General features: G+C 40.8%; 3 protein-coding genes across 3 annotated transcripts in view; all 3 read right to left on the reverse strand.

The window, feature by feature from the left end:
* Window positions 1–321: 321 nt before the first annotated feature.
* Window positions 322–10249, reverse strand: htatsf1 (HIV-1 Tat specific factor 1). Its single transcript, XM_063202412.1, has 10 exons — window positions 10165–10249; window positions 9442–9609; window positions 9048–9213; window positions 8904–8951; window positions 7386–7540; window positions 6536–6699; window positions 6125–6224; window positions 2631–2720; window positions 2148–2285; window positions 322–1049 (listed from the first exon to the last, which is right to left on the reverse strand). The coding sequence occupies exons 2-10, from the start codon at window positions 9607–9609 to the stop codon at window positions 657–659; spliced, it is 1422 nt and encodes a 473-aa protein (XP_063058482.1). The 5' UTR covers window positions 10165–10249; the 3' UTR covers window positions 322–656.
* A 3840-nt stretch (window positions 10250–14089) lies between these two features.
* On the reverse strand, window positions 14090–15154 carry LOC134452030 (monocyte chemotactic protein 1B-like). Its single transcript, XM_063202413.1, has 3 exons — window positions 15043–15154; window positions 14511–14637; window positions 14090–14400 (listed from the first exon to the last, which is right to left on the reverse strand). Exons 1-3 carry the CDS (start codon window positions 15110–15112, stop codon window positions 14316–14318), a joined length of 282 nt encoding a protein of 93 aa, XP_063058483.1. The 5' UTR covers window positions 15113–15154; the 3' UTR covers window positions 14090–14315.
* A 2579-nt stretch (window positions 15155–17733) lies between these two features.
* Window positions 17734–26275, reverse strand: part of LOC134451750 (adhesion G-protein coupled receptor G2) — a 30931-nt gene continuing 22389 nt past the window's right edge. Inside the window, exons 13-22 of the mRNA XM_063202150.1 lie at window positions 25950–26053; window positions 25412–25533; window positions 24387–24600; window positions 23789–23843; window positions 23403–23502; window positions 22676–22772; window positions 21540–21738; window positions 21019–21120; window positions 19528–19695; window positions 17734–18082 (exon numbers count right to left, since the gene is read on the reverse strand). Coding sequence (XP_063058220.1) covers window positions 17943–18082; window positions 19528–19695; window positions 21019–21120; window positions 21540–21738; window positions 22676–22772; window positions 23403–23502; window positions 23789–23843; window positions 24387–24600; window positions 25412–25533; window positions 25950–26053 — 1301 coding nt within the window. The 3' untranslated portion in view covers window positions 17734–17942. The remainder of the gene's footprint in view (window positions 18083–19527; window positions 19696–21018; window positions 21121–21539; window positions 21739–22675; window positions 22773–23402; window positions 23503–23788; window positions 23844–24386; window positions 24601–25411; window positions 25534–25949; window positions 26054–26275) is intronic.

Raw genomic sequence — 26275 nt, forward strand, 5'->3', positions numbered from 1 at the left:
AAAATAGACCTGTGAAGTCTATAGAGTAACTTGATCCCAATTAATATTTCACAAGTTCTATGAATATTGCTCCCATTTTAGACATCATGTCATAAAAGATCGCTCCCGTTACTTAATTAAGGACTGTGAGAACAATTGCCAAGGCTACCATATTGGTCAATTTACACAATCACAGTGCGTCTAAATTTGTAGTCAAAAACGTCATTCCAACTAGTCAGTCTTTATAAAGAGCAGATCACACTTGCAGGTGGTGACTGTTAATAAGTCTCAAAATAATCAAAAGTGGCGGGTCTCTTAGCAACACAATATCACACAATGCCAACGATATTTTAGAACTGTTTTTAATTATTTAAAAAAAAATCCACAGATGACAAAGACACAAAAGGGAGGACACTGGCATGAAAAAAGCAAACTGAAGCACAGTTTAAACGTATACTCAAAATTCCACAAACAAGAGGATTTTTGGGCAGGGGTTGGATCTCCTAATCTGATGGGATTAACAGTGTAACACAGACACACCAAGGAAGGGAGGCAAAAAGAGTCACTGTTGTAGGAGTCTTAGCAGTGTGGTTCCGAGTAGAGTTAAAAAAAAATGACATGAGACAGGACCAAGTGCTGACGGAGGGAGGAGAAGAAAGACACATGTCCCTTTAATTCTAAGCACCCCCTTCCTCCTCCTTCTCCTCCTCCTCCTCCTCCTCATCGTCTGTGCCTGCTACGCTGCTATCAGTGGAGTCAGCACCCTGGTCTTCCTCCTCGTCGGCCCCCGACGTGCCCTGGGCAGGCGTGTCGGTCGTGGCTGTGGCCGTCGTCACTGCCCTCTCGCCATTGGAGGCCTCTTTGACCGCTGCGGTGGAGGTCGGGGCTGTGTCTGCTGCGCTGCTTTTCGGGGCGTCTCCTGGAGTCGCTGCTCCTCCTGCTGGAGGGGCTCCTGGAGTCGCTGCTCCTCCTGCTGGAGGGGCTCCTGGAGGAGCTGCACCTCCCTTGCCGCCCAGGAAAGTCTCCCAGCCCTTCAGGCGCTCCTCCCGCTCACGACTCGTCTCCTCCACCTGCGTACGAGTAGAGTAGAACAGAGTAGAGTAGAGTAACATTCGTCAATCCTGGAGGAAATTCAGTGTCCAGCAGCATACATGAACACACAATACACAAAACATCATACATATTATCGCACAACATTTTTTTTTAGCACACGCTCAAATACATTCAGCCATAAGCAGATCACTCACTCACTCTCTCACACACACACACACACACACACACACACACACACACACACACACACACACACACACACACACACACACACACACACACACACACACACACACACACACACACACACACACACACACACACACACACACACACACACACGAGACGTGATGTGACAGAGAGAAGAGGTGGAAGGGTGGGAAGAAGGTGGAGGTGGAATTTTTTGGAAGAAGCAAATAGGAAAGTGGGGCAAAGAGATTAGACAGAACGGAGGCCAGGCACATAGATAATACAAACAGTATACTGTATAAAAATACACGAAAGAGCAATAGAACAAGAGTAGGAGAGAGATAAAAAGCCTAAGCTATGGTATTTCACTCTCTTTACAAAATTTCATCAGCCTCTTAGGGATGTAAAATAAAGAACATAATGTATAAACTCAATCCCTTTGAAAAGCACATTAGGCTTGGAGGACTGCAAGGCACCATAAACACTCTAAAATACAGCAGTCTTCAGAGGAGTAAAACAAAAAATGTCAAAATTCACTCAGTTTTAAAAAGCACACCACTTTTAAATTTCTTCGAGACTTAGTCTGGCCAAGAGCATACCAATTAACATTTCCGAAATGGCATGGTTGACCCCCTCCCTTGGTTTGCTGATGGCTGTTTGCTTCCCGACAAAGTGGGAGGAGTTCCCGTTTTTTGGGGAGCTCAGAAAGTACTTGCATTGCTGTTGACCTGACTAGTAGGTGGTGAAGGTTTTGCATCACTAGGAGGGTCACTATCGGGAGAGAGAGATGGGGAAGGATTGGCAAATGACCTCCTCGGGTTGGAATAGAATCCGGGTCCCCGGGCATGATGGTACCCTAGTCCACCCTATTACACTGAGCCACTATGCCCCCTTTCCTCCCATTCCTTTGTAGTATGAGCTCTCACCTGATAGTCGGTGGTTCCGTCCCAGAGGGCTGCGGATAGCTGCCTGCCTCCAAACCAGCGGTTGTTTAGCGCCTGAACACACGCGTCGGCCTGCTCTGGTTCTTTGAAGGCCACCGATGCCACACCGTCAGGGTGCCTCTGAGAATGGCAGAAGAGACATTAGCCACATAAAAAACAAGAGAGATGGACAACAAGACATTTTCAGTGACTATTGTTTAAGCATATTTTACTGCAGTGAATGAGAAAATGTACATAAATAGTCACACAAACAGTTTTGCACAAGACACAGTCTCGCATAAATATGTGGGCATTCATGACTTTTAATTACTGTTATTAAGTACTTTAATTACTATGCTTTGAGCATATTGTAATGTGATAAATTTAAAGATATGTATAAGGACTTTATAGATCAAAAGCGCCAGCAGCATGAACATAGAAGTGGACAGAGAGGGTTACGATAGACAAATTGATCGATTCTCTCACATCAAATATGATGACTTTCTTCACTTCTCCAAACTTCTCGCACTCTGTTCTGAGGTCTTCTCTGTACTCGTTCAGTTCAAGTGGATCTTCCTGAAGAAAGAGAGGGGGGGGGGGGGGGACGACACCATGAAATTACTCATTTTGTAGAAACTGGGTCCAAAAATAACATCAAATAGCAAATACTGGGGAACAATATACAGACTATACAGCGGATATGGTAGGTTTTGATTGCCTCGCATCAGTTGGGAGCCACAAACAATTAGTAGCCATTTCTAGAAAGCATATCTTTAAGGAAAGGTCTAAAAACAAACTTAAAAATGGGGGTAGAAACATTTTCTGTACCATTTCATGACTCAGATTGGCAAGTCTGTTGCTGGAAAAAAAAAAGATTCTCAAATAAGCTTAACTAAGCATGCACTTCTAAAGAAACAGTTTTCACAATTTTACTGCTTTTGACAAAATGTTCTTCGAGGCCTCAAAAAATGCGAAAGGGAAACAAAAGATTATGTATTCGCTGAGGTAAACACTCCTTTGTTAACGCTATTTCCAGGTTCTCTGGACGGCTTTCCTCATTCTTAACATTTCTACAACAACAGATTGTCAACAGTACAAGAACCTCGCACAAAATACCTAGGACAGTTTGATGAAAAACGTACATGCATGACATAGCTGCCATTCTTTAAGTGGTTTAGTTGTCACCTTCATATCTTTCTTAAATTAACACGCAATGTGTTATGGTGAGTGCTTGTGGATTGAGGAAGTGGTTGAGGTGTCATTGCATGTGTGGCAGTGGGACTGACACCTGCATTCCTGCCTTTAAATGAGCTCTCGGTTGAGTACCAGACTTATGAGGGTGGAAGTGTGATGGGCAGTGAAGGGAGGGAGGGCCTGTGGTGCAGGCAGAATGCTGTCAGACTCGCTCTTTCCTCTCTCTCTTCACACACCCAGGCACATATTTTAGTATCTGCACTCTCCATCTCAGACAAACAGACAAATACATATACGTGCAGCACACACACACACATAATGTCCCTCATCCTCTATTATACACACAGACACACGCGCACACAGGCAACAAATCATCCCTCCCTGACGCGTATGCGCGTGCGCACACACACACGCACGCTCACACACGCACACACACACATACACAAACACACAAATGCGCGCGCACACACACACACGCACAGTTCTGAATAAAATGCAAACGCAGCAAAGTGCATAATTAGGCTGGGTTTCATTTCTCTGTTGTCTGTCAGAGTGCACTGACACCAATTAACAGAAACTGCATAAAGTGGAGTACATTTGGGGAGGTGGTGAGCTTGCATTTAGTCTGTTTCAGCATGCGTTTTCGGGAGGCATCAGGGTGTGCAGTAGCCATCTGTACATCTGGCTAATTAACACCATCCATAGCTGAAAAAATGCAAGCCTGTTTTTATGCAGCAAAAATTCAAAATATGGTAATGTCTAGAGAGACGGACAGAACAGAGCTTAAATTCCTTATCAGCCAGTCAGCATTGCTGCGTATTTATTTTTATTGTCACATATTTATTGTTTTAATTATCAGTTTATCATCATCATTATTACTAGAATTACTATTATTATTATAACTGCCAAATCTTTTTTTGCTTTGATATCCAAATTCCAATGGCTTTTCTCCCTCCATGCAATACTATTTTCCCAGGCTTTCCCCCCTCCAGCTTAATTTATTATGTACACATTATTATAGCCAATTCAAAAAGCTCCTCAGCTCTGCTGAGATCCCAAACAGAAAGCAATAGAAGAACATCACTACAAACCCTCAGTGTGTTGGTGAGCGCCTACTCTCTATGGTCGCTAGAGGGCGCCAAAAAGTCCTTGGGTGTACAGACCCGTTCAGAGTCCACGTCCTCATGAATGCGTGCGCATCGTTGAATCAAACACACCAGAGATATTGAGTGCGTCTTAATATGCGACCTTGCCTCCTCCACTTGCTTATCGTCATGATGACATCACTGTCAACAGCATTATATTTCAATATCTTGCAAAAGCTCAATTGTAGAGTCTTTTTCTCATTTGCAATTGGGATGGTGAATGAAAAACCTTCCCTCAAAAGTTGTTGTGGCTAGGCTGACAGCTGGGAAACTTTATTGTTTTCTCCACGGAGGAGGGGCCAGGAGGCGGGACGAGGAGACAAGCGCGACAAGTGGAGGAGGCAAGGTCGCATATTAAGACGCACTCATTGTAAGGATATTACGAGAGACTCCACTCCTCTGGGTGGTACTGCACTCTAGGGGGAGTGCAGACTGTTCAGAAAGAACGGGCTGCTGCGCTCTCTTGACAGCGGCCACTAGGAGAACTGCAGGCATGGGTGAAATAGGGAGTGGTGAGTCTGTATGTAATATGTAAGACGATTTTTGAAATGTTAGCCCAAGACTCCCAGCCAGTTTCATCATTTTTTGTCATTTTCGAACAGCCACCAAATATTTTGTCTTAAACCTACAGACACATGTTAGGACTTGTTCGAAAGCTGAGAATCTCAGTTTTCTACAGGTCTTTATGGCACGTTTTTATGTTGCTCTATTCTTCCATTATTCAACTTTAAGCGTCAGCTACTTCAGCGAAAAATGGCACTTTCCCCCATTCGAACCGGAGAAAAATACTTTTTTGTCACGGATGCTCTCTTTGAATCTCCGAGTTTAAATTGAGGATCTAAATACATTTTCACACTCCAAAGAGAAGACCAGTCGCTTCAAAGTTAACTATTTTCATGAAAAAACACCTGGATCACTTCTGTTTACTGCTAATATTATCACTGGAAGAGCTAGTTACTAGTGTATCCTGATGGGCATGTCAGTCATTCAATAGCAAAAAGTAGATGCGCCGAAGTACACTCACAACGTTCGTTTCTGCTGCTGAGTTTTTTCATTCCAAACTTCCATTTCCATACCTAATTTGATGACAGCAAACCTCCTTATCCTTCTGTAGGCCTGTGTTTACGATAAGCTGGCAAAGCCCTGACAGGAAGCTAGGTATGTTTTGATTACCCAGGCGCCTTGATGTGACGTGAACAGGAAGTGTGCATGATTTCATTCGCTGTAATAACACTCAAAAATACTGCAATGTCATAAGTTGCACAGATGAAATATCCAAATAATGACTTTGTAGGAGTTTTGACTGTAGGTGTTTTCATGATCTATGGGAGTTCTGTTCATCACATAATAACGAAAATCACACAGAATGTGCATTAGAATGTGTAGATTCATAATCCACTAAAAAAACCTCAAAAACGGGTTTTCCCGTTTTGGGAGCCAACGCATGGGAAGTAAAAACGGGTTTTCCCGTGGTTTGGTAGTCAATGTGCTAAATAGGCAGGACTTTCCCACTGAAGTAAATTTATTTATGGCTGCCATAGGACGGCAGCTTAAAACTTCATGTCATGTTGATTCCGGAAGGAACTCCTTACGTACTGCCTTCTTATCTATGATCTCTGTTATATCTATGGTTCCGCTCACCTCAAAGTCACTGGGATGGAACATGTTACGGATGATGACCACGCGCTCGTGCCTCATACGCGCCTCTCCAGCCTTCTTCTCGGGCCGCCAATCCAGCATCCTACAGGCAGGAATGGAGACATGAGATCGCAAACCAAGCAGCATCATAATTTATCTTGAAACCATAGCACAGGATTAACACATACAAATGCACATAAAGACACACACTCAAAATACCAACAACATGCATCATATACAAAAAATATTTGACCATAAACATACACCACAAGGTGAGAAAACAAAAACCTGAAATAATATAAGGATGTACACACAGTATGTTCAGTACGTTCGAAGCAATGCAGGACAGAGAGATTGTGCAAGCGTTTCAAAAATCCTGTAAATCTTGTATGATTTACACAGTGTCAAACCTACTTCTGCTGCGCTTTGAGTTTCTTGCGGTACTCTTTGGACTTCTTCTTCTTCTTGCTGGCGTCGTAGTCGCCCTTCAGCTCGAAGCGTGCCGCCTCCACATGGAGCTGGTAGCCCCGGATCTCACTCTCGTCTAGCAGACGCACCGCCAGCGCCACAGACTCCTTCTGCAGTTTGCGCACACACATGGGAAACAATACTTTCATTTCATGAACTATAGTAATACATTATCATTATCCTCATCATACAATCATTCATCATCATCATCATCATCATAATTTCTATTATCTATAGCACAATTCATACAACTCCTATACTGTGAACAGTATCAAATTGCTGGTGATGGTTAATTATTTATTTATTTGAAGACACAAAATATACACAGTAACAAAGTGAAAAAATATATATACTTGGACCAGCAAAGCAATAACACGATTGCTTTTTTACAAAGCAAGCATTGTAGGCATGTATTGTAAGCACTTGGATGAATCAATGTCTCAGCAGATCCAGTCAATCTGTCCCAAACAGCTGACTGAAAACATAATGAGGGTACAAAACAAAATAACTACAAATCTCCAGTGTGTGTTTGCTACATGAAGTAAATGATAGATGTCCGCAACACTGTTAATGCTCCCAGTTGTTTATTGGCACAACGTTTCTGACCTTAGTCCTTTTTCAAGTGCAAGTGGGTTGCACTTAAAAAAGGACTAAGGTCCCAAACGTCGTGCCAATAACAACTGGGAGCATTAACAGTGTTGCGGACATCTATCATTTACTTCAGTTTCTTTATTTTGTCCAGCACCTGTGCCACTGATGTGCAGTGCGCATTCTCTGCCTTCTCTTTGCTCCATACCTTTAAGTAGCAACACAGCCCGTCTCCCTTCTGGTTCCCCTCGCGGTCCCTGTAGAGCTTGACCTTGTACTCCTCTGTGATGGGGTCTCGCATGACGATGCCACACTTGGACATGAACTCCACAAACTCGTCTGGACTGATGTCTGGAGGCAGGCCTGGGGGGGGAGGTGAGGGGTATGTGAATTTGTCTCTCCTGTTTATGTCCTCTAACTTTTTTTTTTTTTTAGGTCAGCTTTATTAGTCATTATTTTGCTTCGTGTGTGTGCCTCATTTCTTTTTCACTTCTTAGTAGCTCTAGTCTTGACGCACCAAGTGAAGCGCAACTTTCACAGACAAGGTGTAGACGCCAACATTGTTGTGCGTGTGAATACGCAAAATGGAAAGAGACAATTTAAAATGAGAGTTATCTTAGAATGAGCACAAAGACAAACCAATTTCTACAGAAATCATATAATAGCTATCAGTGATGCGCGGGTCGACGAAAAAACAAGACACACCCGACCGCTTTTTTCCCTAGTCCGCCCGCTTGCCCTGCCCGCAAGAAATATTCATGAAAAATATTGACCCGGCCCGCTTCCCGACCCGCCTTTGAAAATAGTAGCCGTGCGTCTTTATGAACACCCTAGCGTCATTGGCAAAGCACAATCACGTCAATAAAGGTCTTAAAAAAGGAATTTGCGTCAAGAGCAAGACAGCTGTGCATTTCAACAGGACATGTTGGATTTTTGAACCGAGGCCATGCAATGACGACTGCCGACTGTCACCTGTTTATTTCGGTAACATCGTCGTTTGGATACATGGAGGAAATTAATCTGTAGGTTGGTGAGCAGACGGAGCCAGCCGTCAAGTGGATTGCCTCGTAGTCATGGTACGACACAGGAAATGAAAACAAACTCTGTAAGCAACACATGCGTTCGAAACCATTACAATTGTATAAGAAAATATGTAGGCTATATCCATCACTGCACTGTTTAGAGAGCACCCTCTGTGTTCTTCAAAATGCACTCAATGGTTGCACCTGCTGCACCAGTTGCGCGCAGAAGATATTCGGCCGACGCAGGAGCCTCATTAAGTCTCCTGCAGAGCGCGTGGCACCATCGTAGTTATTCAGCCATATAAACTTTGATCTATTTCGCAAAAAATGTCCCTGTCTGCTAAAGTAAACTATAGCCTATTGGCTAGCCTATAGCCTACTTTAAAATTCGGCATCATTTCAAAGGTCCTGACCGACCGCACCCGACCCGAATTTCATTAAAAATAATATTTCATAACCCGTGCCTGCGGTCGACCGCAGTTAATTGCAAGCGCCCGCAGCTTTCGGGTCAGCCCGCGCATCACTGATAACTATTGGAAAAGAGACACCAAGTGCATCAGACAATAAAGATATTGTGCCGATTAGCACTATGGATTCTCTGAAATCACCCATTTCAACAATTTCAATTATCAGTGTTGAGTGATGCAGTGTTGTTTAGTGCATTGTGTCATAAATTGCTATATAAAAAATATTGTCAAACATACCTGAGACATAAACATTTGTGTTCTTGTCCTTTTCCACATCAAACCAGCCTGCAATTAAAAAAAAGGTTTAGTTTGGATGCATCAATGGCGGCTTCTTATTGACAGGGTCAATAAAATACACCCGACAATATTGTACTCCACTACCTGGATCTGCCTTTCTCTTCTCTCCCTTGTCTTTGGCCTTCTCTGGTTTTGGGGGCTCCTCTGTCTTCTTAGGTGGTGCCGGGGCACCAGAAGCAGATGCATTCTCCTCCTGGTTCTCGTTGAAGCCATAGTTGGCATGGTACATTGCCAGGAAATCATCTGTTATCTGTGAATACCATGTCAGTGGTGAATAGTAATCAAACTGATGCTAACGTACAAGAGAACACCACTCCAGCATCCTTTATGACAGAACTCGGGAGTTGACTAACTATAACGAAGGCGTACCAAAAACAACTTTATCTAAGATCATAAAGAATATCCAGAAGAACACTGTGAAACATGGAATATCACTGTCTTGTCAAACTTTTCTCCAAGTTCGTGTGTTTATGTTTACCTTGGGAAACCACGCTTTCTTCTCGTGGTCCCAGTCGTACACGGTTCCGTCCTCGGGATCCACGTATGTGTAGGGGTCGTCTCCATCCCCACGCCTGTTCCCATAGAGCTCCTGCTGTCGCAGCTGCTCAAGGAACTCCTTATTGTGACCATCCGAGTCCCCACTCATCTGCAGCACGACCAATGACAGTACATTCAATGCCAATGACCACCAAAACAAGTGGCGTTTCTACAAGCCTGCCAAATGAACTACTACTGTAAGGTTATTGATCACATTTGACAGAAACCTCGATCAATGGCAATGCCTGTGAAAAGCCACTAACGTTGAAGTGACGTTAACCCAAGTAATTCCAGACTCACGTGCTAGCATGTCTGATAATAACAACGCTGCTGCACCAATAAAGTGAAATCTTACCAAACGGCGACTAATGGCAGTCAGTAGTGCCCGTTAGTGGTACGATTGAATCGTAATTAAAAGTGAATAATAATTAATAGAAAACGTTGAATGGATCTCTCAGTTGTCTTGTTAGCTTACACAAGTAGTAGCATTACAGATGCAGCTAACCACTCAAGTAGGGACATAAAGCACTATCAATCTAGTAAACGTTCACCGCGTTGGCGCCATGTATATGTGTTGTATATTTATACAGTGGTTGTAACAACAATATTACCATACATCAGGTTACAGCAGACATTATATTGTTATTTATTAGCAGCTACTTACCACAGAGAATGTCCGCGACTACAGCTTAAACAAATGTACTTCCGGGTCAAAGAACAATTTCATGACGTAAAGGTTCCTGACGTCAGTACGTAATGCTGACTACAGAGTGAACTTATTTATTACCTGTATTTATTTATACAGCTCCAGGCCACTTTATTAGAATAGCATGAAAAAAGTTGATTTATTTCCATAATTCCATCAATAATGTTAAAGGTGGGGTTGCAGGTATGACATCACGTTGGGGGAACTCCCCCAGGATTCTAATGGCTCGTTCAAAAAATCGAGAATCCCCAGAAAGCCGACCTAAAACCTCGGGAAAGTGGGAGTGAACATTTGGTGACGCAATGTCAGATCGATAATAGAGCTCTTCAGCGTTGACGTCAACTTGTATGCGGCGTTTGGACTACCGGTTCCATGGCGATTTTTTACATTGCAAAACGCCATAGAGATTCAGGTTTGGCAAAAATATAAGTTGCACGGCAACAACGAACATTAGCGTGTCCCCGCATCCCTTTCTCATTAGTGGAACGGATCGTATCATCATGTTGGTGTATTCACATGTTAAATCATGACGATTATAATTCAATATTGCTAACCCCTTTCTGATCATTAAAACTTCCGAACTACATACTTTCCTTTGGTTGCCATGGGTACAACCTTCCGCACGTACATGCCGTTAGATACAGGCGCCGCTTCTGTAGTCGCCAAAAGCTTCCGGGTTTAGCATATGGACGCAACATCGTATTTATGTCGAAGTTTGACACAAAATGATCAACCATGTCATACCTACAGCCTATTTTTAACACCCTCGACAGTTTGCGGGGGTTCGCTAAGCGCGTGCTTGCACTCGGAGCTTATTTGAAATTTACCCCTATTCATTCCCAATGGAGGCCGGAAGCCGATAGGAACCAGGACGTCCTTAAATGCTAACATGAAAGACTACAATCTACTACATGCTTCCGCTTCCGCTGAAGAACTCTATTATCGAGGTTGATCTCTGGCGGAAGTATAGAACAACGAGTTCCCGAGGTGGCTTACAAGCAATAGATTTTGAATGCATTAATGGTACTTTAAAAATTAAATGGCTAAAAACATTCCTTAGTAATTACAATAGTTTCTGGTTTTGTATCCCTAGGGAAATATTTAAAAAGCTTGGCGGTATCAAATTTCTCCTGCACTGTGATTTTACTCCCAATAAGTTGCCTGTTAAAATATCCTCTTTTCACTCTCAAGTCTTACTATACTGGAATCTTCTGTACAAACACAACTTTACTCCACATAACACACCCATTTGGAACTGTAGGTATATCCTCCACAGAAATAAATCTTTGTGCTTTGATGAATGGTTGGAGAGGGACATATGGACAACAATGCAATTGCTGGATGAGCATGGGGATGTCCTTTCTTTTGAACAATTCTGTGTAAAATATAATTTCCAATGCAACCGGCAACAATACAACAAGGTCTTAAAATGTCTCCCTCCAGCTTTCCTTCTAATGATCCAAAACTCAGCACCTGCAGTTTCCACCCCAGCCCTTCCCAGTACTTTAAGAATTGGTGAAGATGATTTTACCAGTAAAGACATCCCTAACAAAGTCATACGTGGGCTATTCACATCTCACTTATTTCCTTACCATCAACGCAAAAGACAATCCCAGTATACAGACTCACTTACTCTTAAAAAGCTACGCACTCTATCCCTAAAACTTCCTATCCCTCCAAAGACAAAAGAATTACATTTTAAAATTTTTAATAACATTTACCCCTCTAGGGAGCTCTAGGGAGCTCCTAAAGCACAGATTTAACATTGAACTGAATAATTGTATATTCTGTGATGACACTATAGAAACCACGGATCATTTATTTTTCACATGCGTGTATAGTAATACTTACTGGAGTGATATGTACGACTGGCTGTGTGAATGCTTTCCAGACATTCCTCTCTTTGACTTGAACATAATCAAATATGGGTACTTACACAAAGATAAGAACATAGAGCTCTTACTAAATGTAATAATCTGTTTAGGGAAATTCTTCATCCACAGATGTAAATGTGTCAAAACAACTCCTGTACTGGTGGCATTTAAGAATGAATGGTCTTTGTACATTAGATCCCTTAAATTTGTAAAGACTAAGAAGAGTATCCAACTCATTAATACACTTGACAGCTTCGATGTAATGTAAGATAGCCCCCTCTTCTTTTTTTCCTTTTTAAAAATATTTTCTTTCTTTGTTTTTGTCCTGTGCTATTATTATTTATTTAATTTATTTGACCTTATTTTGTCTATTATTGTCTTCTGTCTCAAGTTCGTATGTTTTGTATTGCTCAAAATTGTACAATTAAAAAAAAAAAAAAAAAGAACGAGTTCCCGAGCTTGTGTTTTGTGTGACGACACACGCATCATCAACATGGCGCCCATGCATGCAACTGACATGTAAACAGTATCATAAATGCTAAAATATCATCTTGTAATCACTATCAACAACACCAGTCAATGTCATTCAATTGCAGATGCACATATGTCAGTAATGCTGGTCTCTGGCTGTTTAATTTAGCTTACTTCAGCTAAAATTATATGTCGTGGGTGTGGAGGCTCAAGGTGAGGTGAAAAAAAAGAAAAGAGAACCAAAACAAAACACGCATGAATCCCGATTGTTCCGGGATCAGTGGCGTTCATGCGCCAAACTCCAGAACTCGATTGTCATGTGAGCAGTGTCGTCAGCTGTCTCGAGAGGTCCCGAGCTGGTGAAGGCAACACAAGGTTCTACATAGACTCCTATGAGGCTGCGGAACCCCCAACGTGATGTCATAATGGTACATTTTCTTAAAATGGTTAACCTGCAACCCCACCTTTAAACTGTCATGGATTATAGATTCATGGCCCAGTTTTTTTTAAACTATTCCAATCATTAAATTGTTTATTTTTACATATTTTGGTCTTCCAGCTCAAAAAACCCATGAATTGGGGAATTCGCATCATTAGAATATTGTAATAAAATCAAAATTTTCTTCATCAAAATTCGGTTCACATCAAATCGGTTGAAATTTGGTACTTTCTACATAACATGTAATATTCAATACTTGGTTAGGACTCTCTCTGTCTTAATCAATGCCATGATGCGTTTAACATTGAAGTCAATGGCAGAAACAGTGCATGGGAGTTATGGAAGCCCAGATATCCTTGATGCTTTGCTTTCAGCTGAAAATGAAAATGAATGGGGTTTTATTTCTGGTGAGTTAGAATTAAACTGGTGAGTTGACACCAAAACGAAGCATGGAAACCTACGGGTAGGCCTATATTAAAGAGTGAAATGTGGGACACCAGGTCAACAAACAAGAACAGCTGACATGGATTGCCATTGATACTAAATGACATACATGGTATTTTAAGTTGGCTAAAGAACACTGCATATGATATAATTTTGAAAATCAACATGGGTCCAAGTGGGATTCAAACTCACAACCTCCATATCTCTAATCCAGCACATTTACCATTGAGCCAAGCAGCTGGCTGCCATAAACATTCCAGCAAGACAGTATCAGATTGCATTGAAGAGCTGAAGAATAGACCTCTAGAATGGTAGTTGCAGATGCATTCTTCGTAATTATTCCAAAATTACCAGGGGTCCATAGGTAATAAAACTCCCGTCTGAATCGGGCTTTAATTATCTGTTTTCCGAGTTGTCTGGAAAATTGAAAATTGAAATTTTGAACCAATTTTTCATCTTTTTCGTGTAAATTCGGAAAATGGATCAAAGCACTGCAAAGCGTTACACGGACCCCTATGTATCATCATTTAATTACATTTTTACACCTAATAGGAAAAAAAGATACTCAGGCGAGATAAAGATTGACTTAATTTATTTTCTAAACATTTTCTTTGCACACAATACAAATATATTACAAAAAACAGGCATAGGGCCTATGAAAACCTGCTTTTAACAATTCGACACAAGTAAGCCTAGTTCTTACATGGGATCGCCGGCGATCCCATTATTTGCTGAAAAAGCTGTACATCATAAGAAAATTGCCATGACAATACACAAGAGTCTTAATTAACAAAGACATATAATACCATTGTGGTGCCAATAAGGTTGAATGAAAAAGTTAAATTCTCTTGAGACTAAGATTATGCTGAAAATCCTGAATCTCAGGCTTTGATGGTCTTTGCCAGTCTTTTGCCAAATTTGGAGGACGGGTTCACACACAAATCTCTTCCCATGGCTGTTGTAACACTATAGGAGGAAAAACAATGCAAATGTTAATCTCAAGCAGTATTCTTGTAAAATGTAAATTTCATATGACTACGTTTATGTTATGTGTTAACATGTGAAAAAAGTCTTACATGATGGCTGCTTTGGGGCATTTTGCGTCTGTCCGTCTGGCTGTCACGATGGCTTTTGATTTCATATTCATCCGGTTAGAGACAAAGTTGAAGCAGCAATCCTTAGGAGCCGCTTCGACCCCATAAACTAAAAAAATAAGTAATTACGTTTAACATGCATGTCATGCCTTTGTCATAAAAAGCCACTTAAATTCACAAGCTCATTTTGGCAGTATCAATATTGCTCTTTAAGGAAAAAAAGAGGCTACACTTCTAATATTGTACCAGTGAACAGTGCATTAGAGTCAGAACCACATTAAACATGTAAGCAGCATATTAAATTAATTTGTCACTGGCCCCTGAAAGTCGTGTAGCTCAATGAACTGTGAAGCCTCAGCAGTATGAATACAATTAAAATAAAAAAACAAAGGAATCTGCCATTTACAACACAGCATTGATATAGCAGGGGAAAAAAATCCCAAAATGTTGGCTAATACTGTGTGTGTGTAGAGTATGAACAGTACATGAGTCTATGAGATTATACTGTACTCACTGAGAGCCTCAGAGGATAGAGCCATCATGACGACCAGTCCCAGAGCCAGGCAGATACAGGCAGTCTTCATGATGCTTCAAGTGTTGTGCTGCTGGTTTGTTCGCTTTGTTGGTGATCGATCTAGAGTGTTGGTTGAGGGGCCAAAAGCATCTCCTTAAATATTCTCCAGAATCAGCTCGGAAATCACCCCAACCATGTGGGGAAAAATGTTTTCCATGATGTCGATTCTTAACCTTGTCTGAACCTAACCATGATGTGATGAAAAGAATGTCACGCTGTAGTTCTCATGGTTATTGATCAATTGATAAGGCAGCATTGCCGCAGTGACGCAGTGACATGAATATGCTCTCAACAGCCCAAACCACAGACAATACAGTAGGCCTACTTGCCTTGAAGTGGTGACACTGACTGAACAGTATATGTGGACAGCATATCTTATACACTATCACATTATCTTACAAAGTTTACATTTTTGAAATGATAAAAAAGATTATACATGTAAATTGGATATTACATGAGTTATGTGTGGAATATATCAACTGATGTGTGAATTATAATGGCATTAATATATTTTTGGAACTCTTAACAATGTCATTATTCTCGTATAACATCTTATATAAGAGTTTGTATATTATTTTTCTTTCAGCCTCTGCTGAATATTCATTTCAATGTTTAGCAATATATAGTAACATTTGACCTTGACTATTCAATGGCAAGCTTCTTCAGACAAATAAATTATATTGTAACCACCCATCAGAGAAAATATGGTAAATGTGTATGCAGTAATAGTATAATACTAGGTAATAATTAGGTAATTCTTTCAGACATAAGTAGCCTAATAATTAAACAATGGTGGTATGCTTGAAATTCATTTTTAATCATGAAATAACTGAATTTAAGGATAGTTTAAATATTGTTCAACAATCTAAACATGCCACAACAAAAAAAAGGTGTCAACACTGATGACTAAACGGAGATGACCGATAAGCTTCTCACCATGTCGATTACATTTTGCTATTTTTGTTTAGGAATGCCCCCATCCCCCAGCACTGTCTCTGATGGTCACACATCATATTCACCACGTGAAGGAGAACAGGAACAATATTTTTTTCCGGCTTTGCTATCTTTTTGAGCATCGGGGCCATTCTTCCGCCAGACACACTTGAAATGGCAAACTGTATTGAGATCAAAGATCTTATCACTTACACTACTGTATGTTTCCAGTGCATGCTTTGCATGCAGACTATGCACAAAGAGAGAAGTTGACTGCTGTATCACTGAGCTAACCAAATATATCGTTGATTGTTTATCCAAGTTTCAACAGATTGGTTAGTGGTTTGGCAACAACTCAAATACTAAAAGGGGAAAAAACCCTTTTGTATCATTGACTATGAAAAAATGAGGGACCTGCCCAGGTATGAAGCCGTCATATTTACATTTGTTAAATTTTTTCGATTATTTCCTTGCCTCCTATATCAACGCCTCAACAAAACCAGGAAAGATTGCTTCTTACAAATGTATATCACTGGCTTATGTGATAGAATTTATTGAAATTTGCAGACAATACAATATGGTGATCAATGTTTTTAGGCTTTTTTTTTTTTTACAGTGCATAACTGTAGTCGATACAAAAATCCAGATACACCCTTCCTTTTAAGAGGGGATTTTTTTCACATTACAGTACATAACATTTTTGAGATACCAAGGGAACCAATAATTGTAGAGTATGCAGAGACAGGCAGATATTTCAGGGGGCCCAGACCTTTACAAAGGCCTTTGGAGGACTGCACAACATTTTACCATGTTCGTTCAACGATTCCTTGAATGGGACCATATATGCTCTAGTGTTAAATTGACACTGCAAAACCAAGGTGATTATTTCCAGTGTTAGTTCAACACTCAATGCGATGAATTTAACACAGTCATATCAAAACTATATATAATCTACTATACTCTATACTAACTATTATAATCACTTGAATTAACACTGTAATATGTATTGGGCTACTGTGTATGTGTTGTGTTTGGAGATGTCTTTTCTTTCAGGGGGTCCTCAGTGACAGTACCACTGAGTGTATAGTACCGTGTAGGTGTAGCACTGTACAGTTACACTGCATGCTACGTACCTTGAATATGAAGTAAACTGATTGTTATCTACACAGAGAGAGTTAAGTTGCCGTCTGCATGTTGGGGGCTGCCCCTTTTCAGTATGTAAGAGGGACATGTAAGAGATGGAACTGCACAACTAGATGCACATGGCCTAGATCCACCAACCTGTCAGGCAACCCATGAACTCAGTCAGTGGTGTAGTCTACTTGTTTGTGGTGGGTATACTGTATATTTGAGCATTTTTTGAAGTGGGTATACTGTATATATTTGTGCTATTCTAAATAATGGATCAATCAATTTTAAGTGGGTATACTGAAATTCCTGAAATTTTGAAGTGGGTATACTGTGTATACCTGCGTTCTACGTAGACTACACCACTGAACTCAGTTTGAGTTTTATATTTCTATGATACAGTTTCAGTTTTACACTTCTATGATACATAATTGTTTGGAAAACATCTTTGACTCATCATGGGAATATCCCAACATAGGGGAGAGAAAACAAAGATTGTCTAGTAACTTAATGAAACACTAGTCTCTGAAAACTTGGAAGTGAAAAAGGGCTTAATAGAACTAGCCTGAACTTTATTCAAATGTACTATGTTTTTTTGTTGACTTGTACATTTTATTTATTAAGTCTGATGAACACATGATTTACATACTTGATGAATACATTTTATTGACAGCTATAATTAACATTCTGGATGAATGAGAATCTTCACAGATGATAATTGACACATTGACAACAATACAACAAAAGTAAAAGTAAAGATCTTTTCAATGTGGACATGTTTAGTTCATTTTGTCTGAGGAGGTGGGAGCCATCTTGGCTAGCCAAGGAGCAACATCATATCCCTGTTCCTGGGGAAGAGGAGTGTTTTTGTGGACAGGTTGTGCGTGGGGCAGGGATAATCCATTCAGACAGAGGAGTCCTGTAAGACAGGAACAAAATAATCTTTTCCCCACAGACTCAAAATGCTACATGTTCCAAATATACAAATGGACACTTGAATGAAGTATCTGGCCTGGGATATTCTTAGATGAGGCTCATGCTAGGTTTTTCATACATGCTATTACATTTTCACACAAGTTCAGCTACTTGAATTGTGTAAATGTTACACGTCAATGAGTTTTGACATAAATTGAGTGACAATATCAGACTGTTCAAGTACACAACTTCTCTCTCACTGACATCAGCTACATTCTTTTCTCGGCTTTACAGTGACATTTCCTAAATCAGCAGCATTGTGGTTACAAAACATTTAGCACAATACCCCATAGCTAAAGCTACTTTAGAATATAGTATGTTCTTTCAAAAGTCCTGGGACACCTCCTCTTATAAGTTTTGTTCAACACGTAATGAGAATTAAGACTGCACAGTGCAGAGAGCTTTTAACTTCTGAGGGTTGGAATGTCCTCATAGCTGCTTATCATCATCGGGTTTCCACTGGGTTAAGGCTATCATCGAAAAATAGAGACGACACCCCTCTAGTTCCTCTGCTGGTTCCGCTTTCCTTACCCACAGGGATATAGTGGGTGTTGCACGCAAGTCAACTGAGGTAGCCCTATAATGCACGCCGATCTGCCAGTGGAACGGTGTGATAGTCACTGAAAAGATTTTACTACCATCGTACTACACTACTACCTACACCTACCCATAGGCTACTGTGATACTGTGCGAAGTTTCGCTTCTCATATTAGCCTGGCCAGATACACTATCTAGATCAGGGGTGTCCAACAGAAGCCCCGGGAGCTGGTTGCGGCCTGGCAGATGGTTCTATCCGGCCCCAGACTTGTAGAGCAAACAAAACTAAGAATGTCAAATGTCTCCTGTCTCCCATTACAAAGTCTCTCCTGCCCATTACAGGTTTTCAATTGTTTTTGCTCGTCATTTACAGTCAATGTTTCTGACATTACATACCCACTGTCATCCACCTTGAGATGATTGACTTCAATGCGATTCTGTTATGAAGCAGAAATTTGTGATATTTTTTGCAATTATGTTACTGGTTCGGCCCATGTAATTGTGTGTATGTGGCCCCTGGACCAAAACCAGTTGGACACCCCTGTTCTAGATCATTTCCAATTCAATTTTGATAGGGGACCAATGGATTTTCTGCATTTCCAATGACTTGTTGGGGCAGCAATGATACACCAGTTATCTTAGAAAGTTAAGAAGAAAGGGTGGTCCGTTTGATAGTTTTAACCAGTGGCATATGGAGGCATTTCATAAACATGAGTTAGAGATGCCCTGTATCTCCCTTGGAGAAATGGATTGACAATGTAAGTTAGCCAGACCAAGTTCTCAAAGACAGTTGCAGTCGTGATTGTTTGCCTGCCACCATTGATTTCACCACTTCACCTCTGTCTGGCTTACCCAGATTGGGCCTCTTGATGGACACCTCCCGCTGGCTGGAGTCTGATGAGGCGGACGTGCTCTCCGTAGTACTCGACTTGTTGGATCGGACGGATTCCACAGAGGGGTACTTCACTGTCTGGCTTGGTTTGGGCTTAGTTGGCACGGGTGGCGCAGTTTGGCTCCATTCTGATTGATAAGCAAAATACATGGAACGCTAAGTGAACCCTATCCCTTTGTTATCGTCTGTAATTGGTTATTTCTACAACTGTAAATGCGAGGCTCTTAAAGGAGAATTCCGGCCAGTTTGGATTAATATCCCATCTTGGGTGGACCGAGGGAAAGGGATGAAAGGCAAAACCGCGAGAAATTTTCATGCCTGCTGCGCAAAGTTGTTCAATTGCGCTGTTTTCGGTTAAAACCTGGCCCTTCGGGCACGTATTTGACCTGTTTTAAAGCTCCTAGCGTGCATTAAAACCCTTTTGAACACTTTGGCCGTGATGTGTGGGTCCATACAAGTCGATCTAGTGGTTCACATTTCCATTAGGTAGCATAGGTACGATACAACAGGAGTTTTCAAAAGTGGCGCACCTACCTCTTTCAGCTTCCGCCTTCCAACTACGTCCGCAAAATGGTTCGCCAAAGTGATACTTCATAGTAATCCATTTTATTTTTGTCCACCAAAGACGAGCCACAAGAAACATATTCACACGTTTTCATGTCCTGAGTTGTTATTGTCTCGCAGATTCACTTCTCTGTCACTGAACGCAGTTTAGTGACGTCATGGTGTCACATGACTCCTGGAAGGAATAATTCTTTATCTGTAACAAATATTCTGGTTCGAAAAAGATAACCATGGCCACCAAACTCTTCAATTGAACTACCCCAACGGAGGATCCATCTCAAAATATCAAACAGTATATTACGACAGCGCCTCTCTTTCTCGCTTCTGTATAATAACTGGATGAGCGAATGGCGTTCCTTCCAGGAGTCATGTGACACCGTGACGTCACTAAACTGCGTTCAGTGACAGAGAAGTGAATCTGCGAGACAATAACAACTCAGGACATGAAAACGTGTGAATATGTTTCTTGTGGCTCGTCTTTGGTGGACAAAAATAAAATGGATTACTATGAAGTATCACTTTGGCGAACCATTTTGCGGACGTAGTTGGAAGGCGGAAGCTGAAAGAGGTAGGTGCGCCACTTTTGAAAACTCCTGTTGTATCGTACCTATGCTACCTAATGGAAATGTGAACCACTAGATCGACTTGTATGGACCCACACACCACGGCCAAAGCGTTCAAAAGGGTTTTAATGCACGCTAGGAGCTTTAAAACAGGTCAAATACGTGCCCGAAGGGCCAGGTTTTAACCGAAAACATCGCAATTGAACAACTTTGCGCAGCAGGCATGAACATTTCTCGCGGTTTTGCCTTTCATCCCTTTCCCTCGGTCCACCCAAGATGGGATATTAATCCAAACTGGCCGGAATTCTCCTTTAAGGATAATACCTGAGTAATCTTGAAGACGGAAGCGGCCAAAGCAAAGATGTATTCTCCACTGTTTGCGCACATTCTCCTTCATCAGGCAGTAGAATACAAACAAGAAAAATCCTGAAAAATATAGTTTTTTTATTAACTAAAAGACAGATGAACCAAAAGTAAATGTGCCATTCAATGTGGAGGGTGCAGGTTCGAATACCCCCTGATATCTCTCTACATCTCCATCCATGGCTGAAGTGTCCTTGAGCAAGGCACCTAACCCCACATCGCTCCAGAGACTGTAACCAAAAAAACTGACAAATAATAACTGTAAGTCGCTTTGAATAAAACGAAAGCGTCAGCTAAGTGAAATATAATGTAATTTAATACTGTAAATCAGCAACTCCAGTGATGGTCACTCCTTCACACTCACCTTGCAGAGTGTTTAGGAAAGGGAGGGACACCCTTGCAGAGGTATCTAATAGATAGAATCTATCTATCTATCTATCTATCTATCTATCTATCTATCTATCTATCTATCGTATCCTCACCTTGTAGAGAGTTGAGTATGGCGAACGTGTAGAGCAGAGGCACCCGGATGGGCTCCCAGGCGAAGAGGGCCACGGCCCAGGTGAGGCCCAGTAGGAAGGTGAGGCTGGCCACGCCCCGCAGGTCCCTCAGGATCTCTCCACTGCTGCTGCGCGCCCCTGTGCCCGCCGGCCGGTTGAAACGCATATTGCGCAGCTGCACCTGGCGGTACAGTACCAGAAACAAGATGTTATTTGAATGTTTTTGTTAAATGCTGTTCATTATGTGTACTATACGTGTGTTAGAATCATTTGTTATTGTCACTTAATGAGTGATATCACCGTCATGTCAGAAAGTTAGTTAGTATGTAAGCTATATTTTGCCAATCACTTGTATAAGATGCTAGCCTTTACCATTTAGGGTCATAACTTCACATTCATTAACCACATATGATGTGTGTAGCTCAATATTTATCCATGTAGTGTTTTACTCCGCAAGTTTTGTATGATTTTGGGGGTAGCTCTGGCCTAATGGTGGGCAAGGTTTTGAGATCAGAGGGTTGCAGGTTCGAATTGCACCCTTCCACTCCCTATTTCAGTCCATGACTGAAGTGCACTTGAGCCATCCTGTAGGTATGAATACCAGACGCTGACCACTCCTTTCTATTAGAACAAATGCCTCAAGTCAGGTCGATGCCCAGGATTAGGCCATGCTAAAAGGCTGAACATGACATCTAGTGGTCATATATTTGCCCTTGAGCAAGGCACCTAACCACACACTGCTCCAGGGACTGTAGCCAATACCTTGTAGGCCTTCTTAAAATAATTGCAAGTCGCTCTGGATAAGGAGTAATGTAGTGTAGTGTAATGTAATGTAAAGTAATGTAATGTAATGTAATGTAAATTAATGTAATGTAATGTAATGATGCTAAGTATAATGTAATGTAATGTTATGTTAAATGTAATGTAATGTAATGTAAAGATGCTAAATTCAATGTAATGTAAATTAATGTAATGTAATGATGCGAAGTGTAAGGTAATATAATGTAATTATGCTGAATGCAATGTAATATAAAGTAATGTAATGATGCGAAGTGTAAGGTAATATAATGTGATTATGCTAAATGTAATGTAATGTAATGTAATGTAATGATGCGCACCAGCACCACCAGGAAGACGGCCGAGTTGCTCAGCAACACCAGCAGGATGTAGCCCACCACCGACACGTAGAAGGTCACGTGGTCCTGCACCCAGCAGCTGACCAAGACACATGCACAAATGTTCTGTCTTATCCCTTTCATTCAGAGCCTCTGCTATAACCTTATTGTCACCAAAATGGTAATTATCATCATGCTTCAATATGTTACTTAATTAAGAGTGACTCTCAGTAATATCATAGGAATGCTGTTGTTTAACGATTTCAGCAAATAGTGAATAGGATCGCTGGCTAATCCATCTGCATGACAGGGCTACAGTCTGACTGCTCACATCGATTGAACACCTAGAAAGTCCCATATGGCAACTGAAAATGACAAATGACACACTTTTGCAGACAACTGATGACTAAAATAACACTGCAATAATTGGAGCAAAGCATGGTGAAGACAAACCAGGATGTTGAACATTCATTAAATCTTCAAGTCGAGGTCCTACAATTTTAAAGAGCTGTCAACAGTAGATCTGAACTTACATTTTGTTTTTACATTTTACATTTTGTTTTTAATTCCGAATTAATAATTCCGGATTAAATAGTTAAAGTGTTTACATGATGTTTTCAAAGCGGAATGAAGGTTTATTCTGAATTAAATTGAGTTCGTTCTGAATTAAAAGTCTCATGTAAACGAGGCCATTGTGTAACACAGTGTATTGTAGCAGCAAGGCTCTTACAACATGTCATCGGATGGATCGAGTGATGAACCGTAGGCATCAGTGCCATAGGCGTCTCTTTTCACAACAAGCACCAGGCCACAGATTACAAGAGGAATTCCTAAATTTAAAAAAAAAACACACAAACACATCATCATTACAGAGATCATCTGGGTCCCAACAACCATTTCTGTACTTCATGAATAATGGACTATTGATAAATACTATATTACAATACTGTATGTATTGGCATTACATTATATTTCACTGTACTTACAGTACACATATACTTTGTGAAATTCAACTGAAACAAAACCACAGAGATTGAGACTTGAAATATGACCTTGAATCTAAATTACATTGCATAGTTTCATTTCAGATTTCATTTGATTCTTCAGGGCACTCACCCCAGCCCAGAGCGCAGAACTTGAGGATATATGAGGGCACGTAGACATTGAAGACCTAGAACAGAACAGAACAGAATAGAATAGAATAGAAGAGAACGTATTTTATTTTCACTATCCACATGCACAATTTACACGACTATACACATTCACAATTGAAGATAGAAAATTGTTGCACTATATTGTCCAATAAGATATATTGTTCTGTTTTGAATTACTGTATTGCACAGTGTACAGTTTATTGCATCAAAATTGAATACTGTATTGTACTGTGTTTTACAACGAGATATGTTGCACTGTATTGAATACTGTATTGTACTACATTGTCCAAAAAACCATATTGCACCTTATTGAATACTGTGTTGAGTACTGTGTTGCACTGTACACTGTGCACTGTTGATCACAATATTGTTCAGCTATACTACACTGTTTTGAAAACTACCATATTGTAGTATAGACTGTAGTGAGTACTTTATTGTACTGAATTGTATTGCAGTGTCCAATATTGCACTGTATTGAGTACTGTATTTCACTGTATTGTCCAATAAGATATGTTGCACAGGTGCGCTGTATTGAGTACTGCCATTGTGCTATATTGCACCTTGACCAGTGCGAAGTACATGTTGACGGCCTCCAGGGCCATCCAGGTGAAGGAGGCCAGCAGGAAGTAGTGCATGGTGACGGCCACGGCCTGGCAGAGGACGGGCAGCCCGAACGAGGACAGCCAGGAGTTGAGCAGGAAGACCAAGTTCAGCCCCTCCAGAGCCAACGCCAGGTTCAGCAGGATTTTGGATGGGTAGTCCCGGCGCAGCTTCCTTTTGGGAATACATCCAGGTTACTTTTCAGATTATTAGGTTCAGCAAGATCTTGGAAGGGTAATCTCTGCAGAGATTCTTGTGAGAGTGCATACACATTATTTTTCAGATTATTAGGTTCATATCTTAGAAGGGTAGTCTCTGTGAAGCTTCTTGTTGGAAATACATTCAGGTTATTATTCAATTTAAAAAAAAGATAATTTATATGCCTCTGCCTCGGCTGGGACAAAGGCATAGTGTGCTCCGGGTTCAGCAGGGTCTTGGACGGGCAGTCTCTACGGAGTCTCTGGATGGAATACACATACATCCCATACAGGATAGACCTACGTATTATTCAGATCTTTTTTTATTATTATTATTTGTATGCCTCTGTCTCAGTTGTGAAATAGGCCGACTGTTCTCCAGGATTCTGTCTGTATGGTATGTGTATATGTATGTGTGTGTCCATCCATCTGTTGTCAGTCATCGATTTTTATTTCTTTGATAACTTTTGAACAAATGGACAGATTTTAACCAAATCTTTTGTGTCAATACGCCACAGTTTGGCATAAACTTCTAACGGTTTTCAATATGTATTATTGTGTAGATTAGTATTCTTCATAGAGCCATTTTTGCTTAACGACTTAAGTGAACTAACTTTGTTTTAAGTCCAGAAGTTTGTCTTTATTCAACGTTTTCAGTTACGAATAAACACAATCACAGTTTTTCAGCTGTAGGAAGGTGAATGAATGTAATGGACAAAATGCTTTATAGAAAAAAATAACATGGATTTCTAGAACCCTTTAACACCACTATGAGATCTGGTCCTTACTCAAAAGCGGTGTACGTCAGCACGGTAACTCCCAGGAACACTGATGAGATTCCACATCCCGCAAATGAGATGATGGTCAGGATCCGCTCATTGTGTTCATCCAAAGGAGTCCTGGACAAGTCCTAGAGTTGGGAAACAACGATTCACAACATTTAAATGCATCTCAAAGCATGAAGTAATAATGACATTATTTGTCTTTTATGAATGGTTGCGTTCAATTTGCAATTGTAGGCTACTGTATATATCTTTTTTTTTTTAAAAAGAAAGAAAGTTCGGAAATTGCCCTAGCATACATTTGCTGTTGCCAGAATGGCAATGACCTAGTTGTAATGTCTTACTAAAGGCAGTGGGTAATGTCAGTGTAGTAGTGTAGTACTGAAGTTGTTACGTCTTCTCAACGACTATTACAGCATTCCACTGGTGGTACATGAGCATTATGAGGCTACACACGATAATGCAATTAATTAGTAGATGACGTACTGTAGTGTATACAATTTTAATTGGTTGTATGTGTATGAAAATAATATTGTATGAGTACCAGCAGGACTCCAAAGTGCGTGAGATGATTGCAGAGGCACGTGGTGTAATCCTTGGCGGTTTGGCTTACGTTGCACCCTGTAGGGTCCCAGCTCCCCATCCCACCTTGAAAACACATCAGACCAGACAAACACATTACACTTACAGCAACTTGCAGTATACATAAATAGAAGTCAGAAATCAGAACTCCTCAGAGTTAATTCAGGCATACACTATAGCCTATGCACACATGCATGTACAGCAGGGCTTGACACTGGCACTAGCCAACTAGCCAGCCAAATGCTGGTAAAACATGTCTGTGGCTAGTAATGATTTCAGTGTCACTAG

This window comes from Engraulis encrasicolus, chromosome 7, assembly GCF_034702125.1.
Source record: "Engraulis encrasicolus isolate BLACKSEA-1 chromosome 7, IST_EnEncr_1.0, whole genome shotgun sequence".
In the NCBI taxonomy this organism is placed as follows: domain Eukaryota; kingdom Metazoa; phylum Chordata; class Actinopteri; order Clupeiformes; family Engraulidae; genus Engraulis; species Engraulis encrasicolus.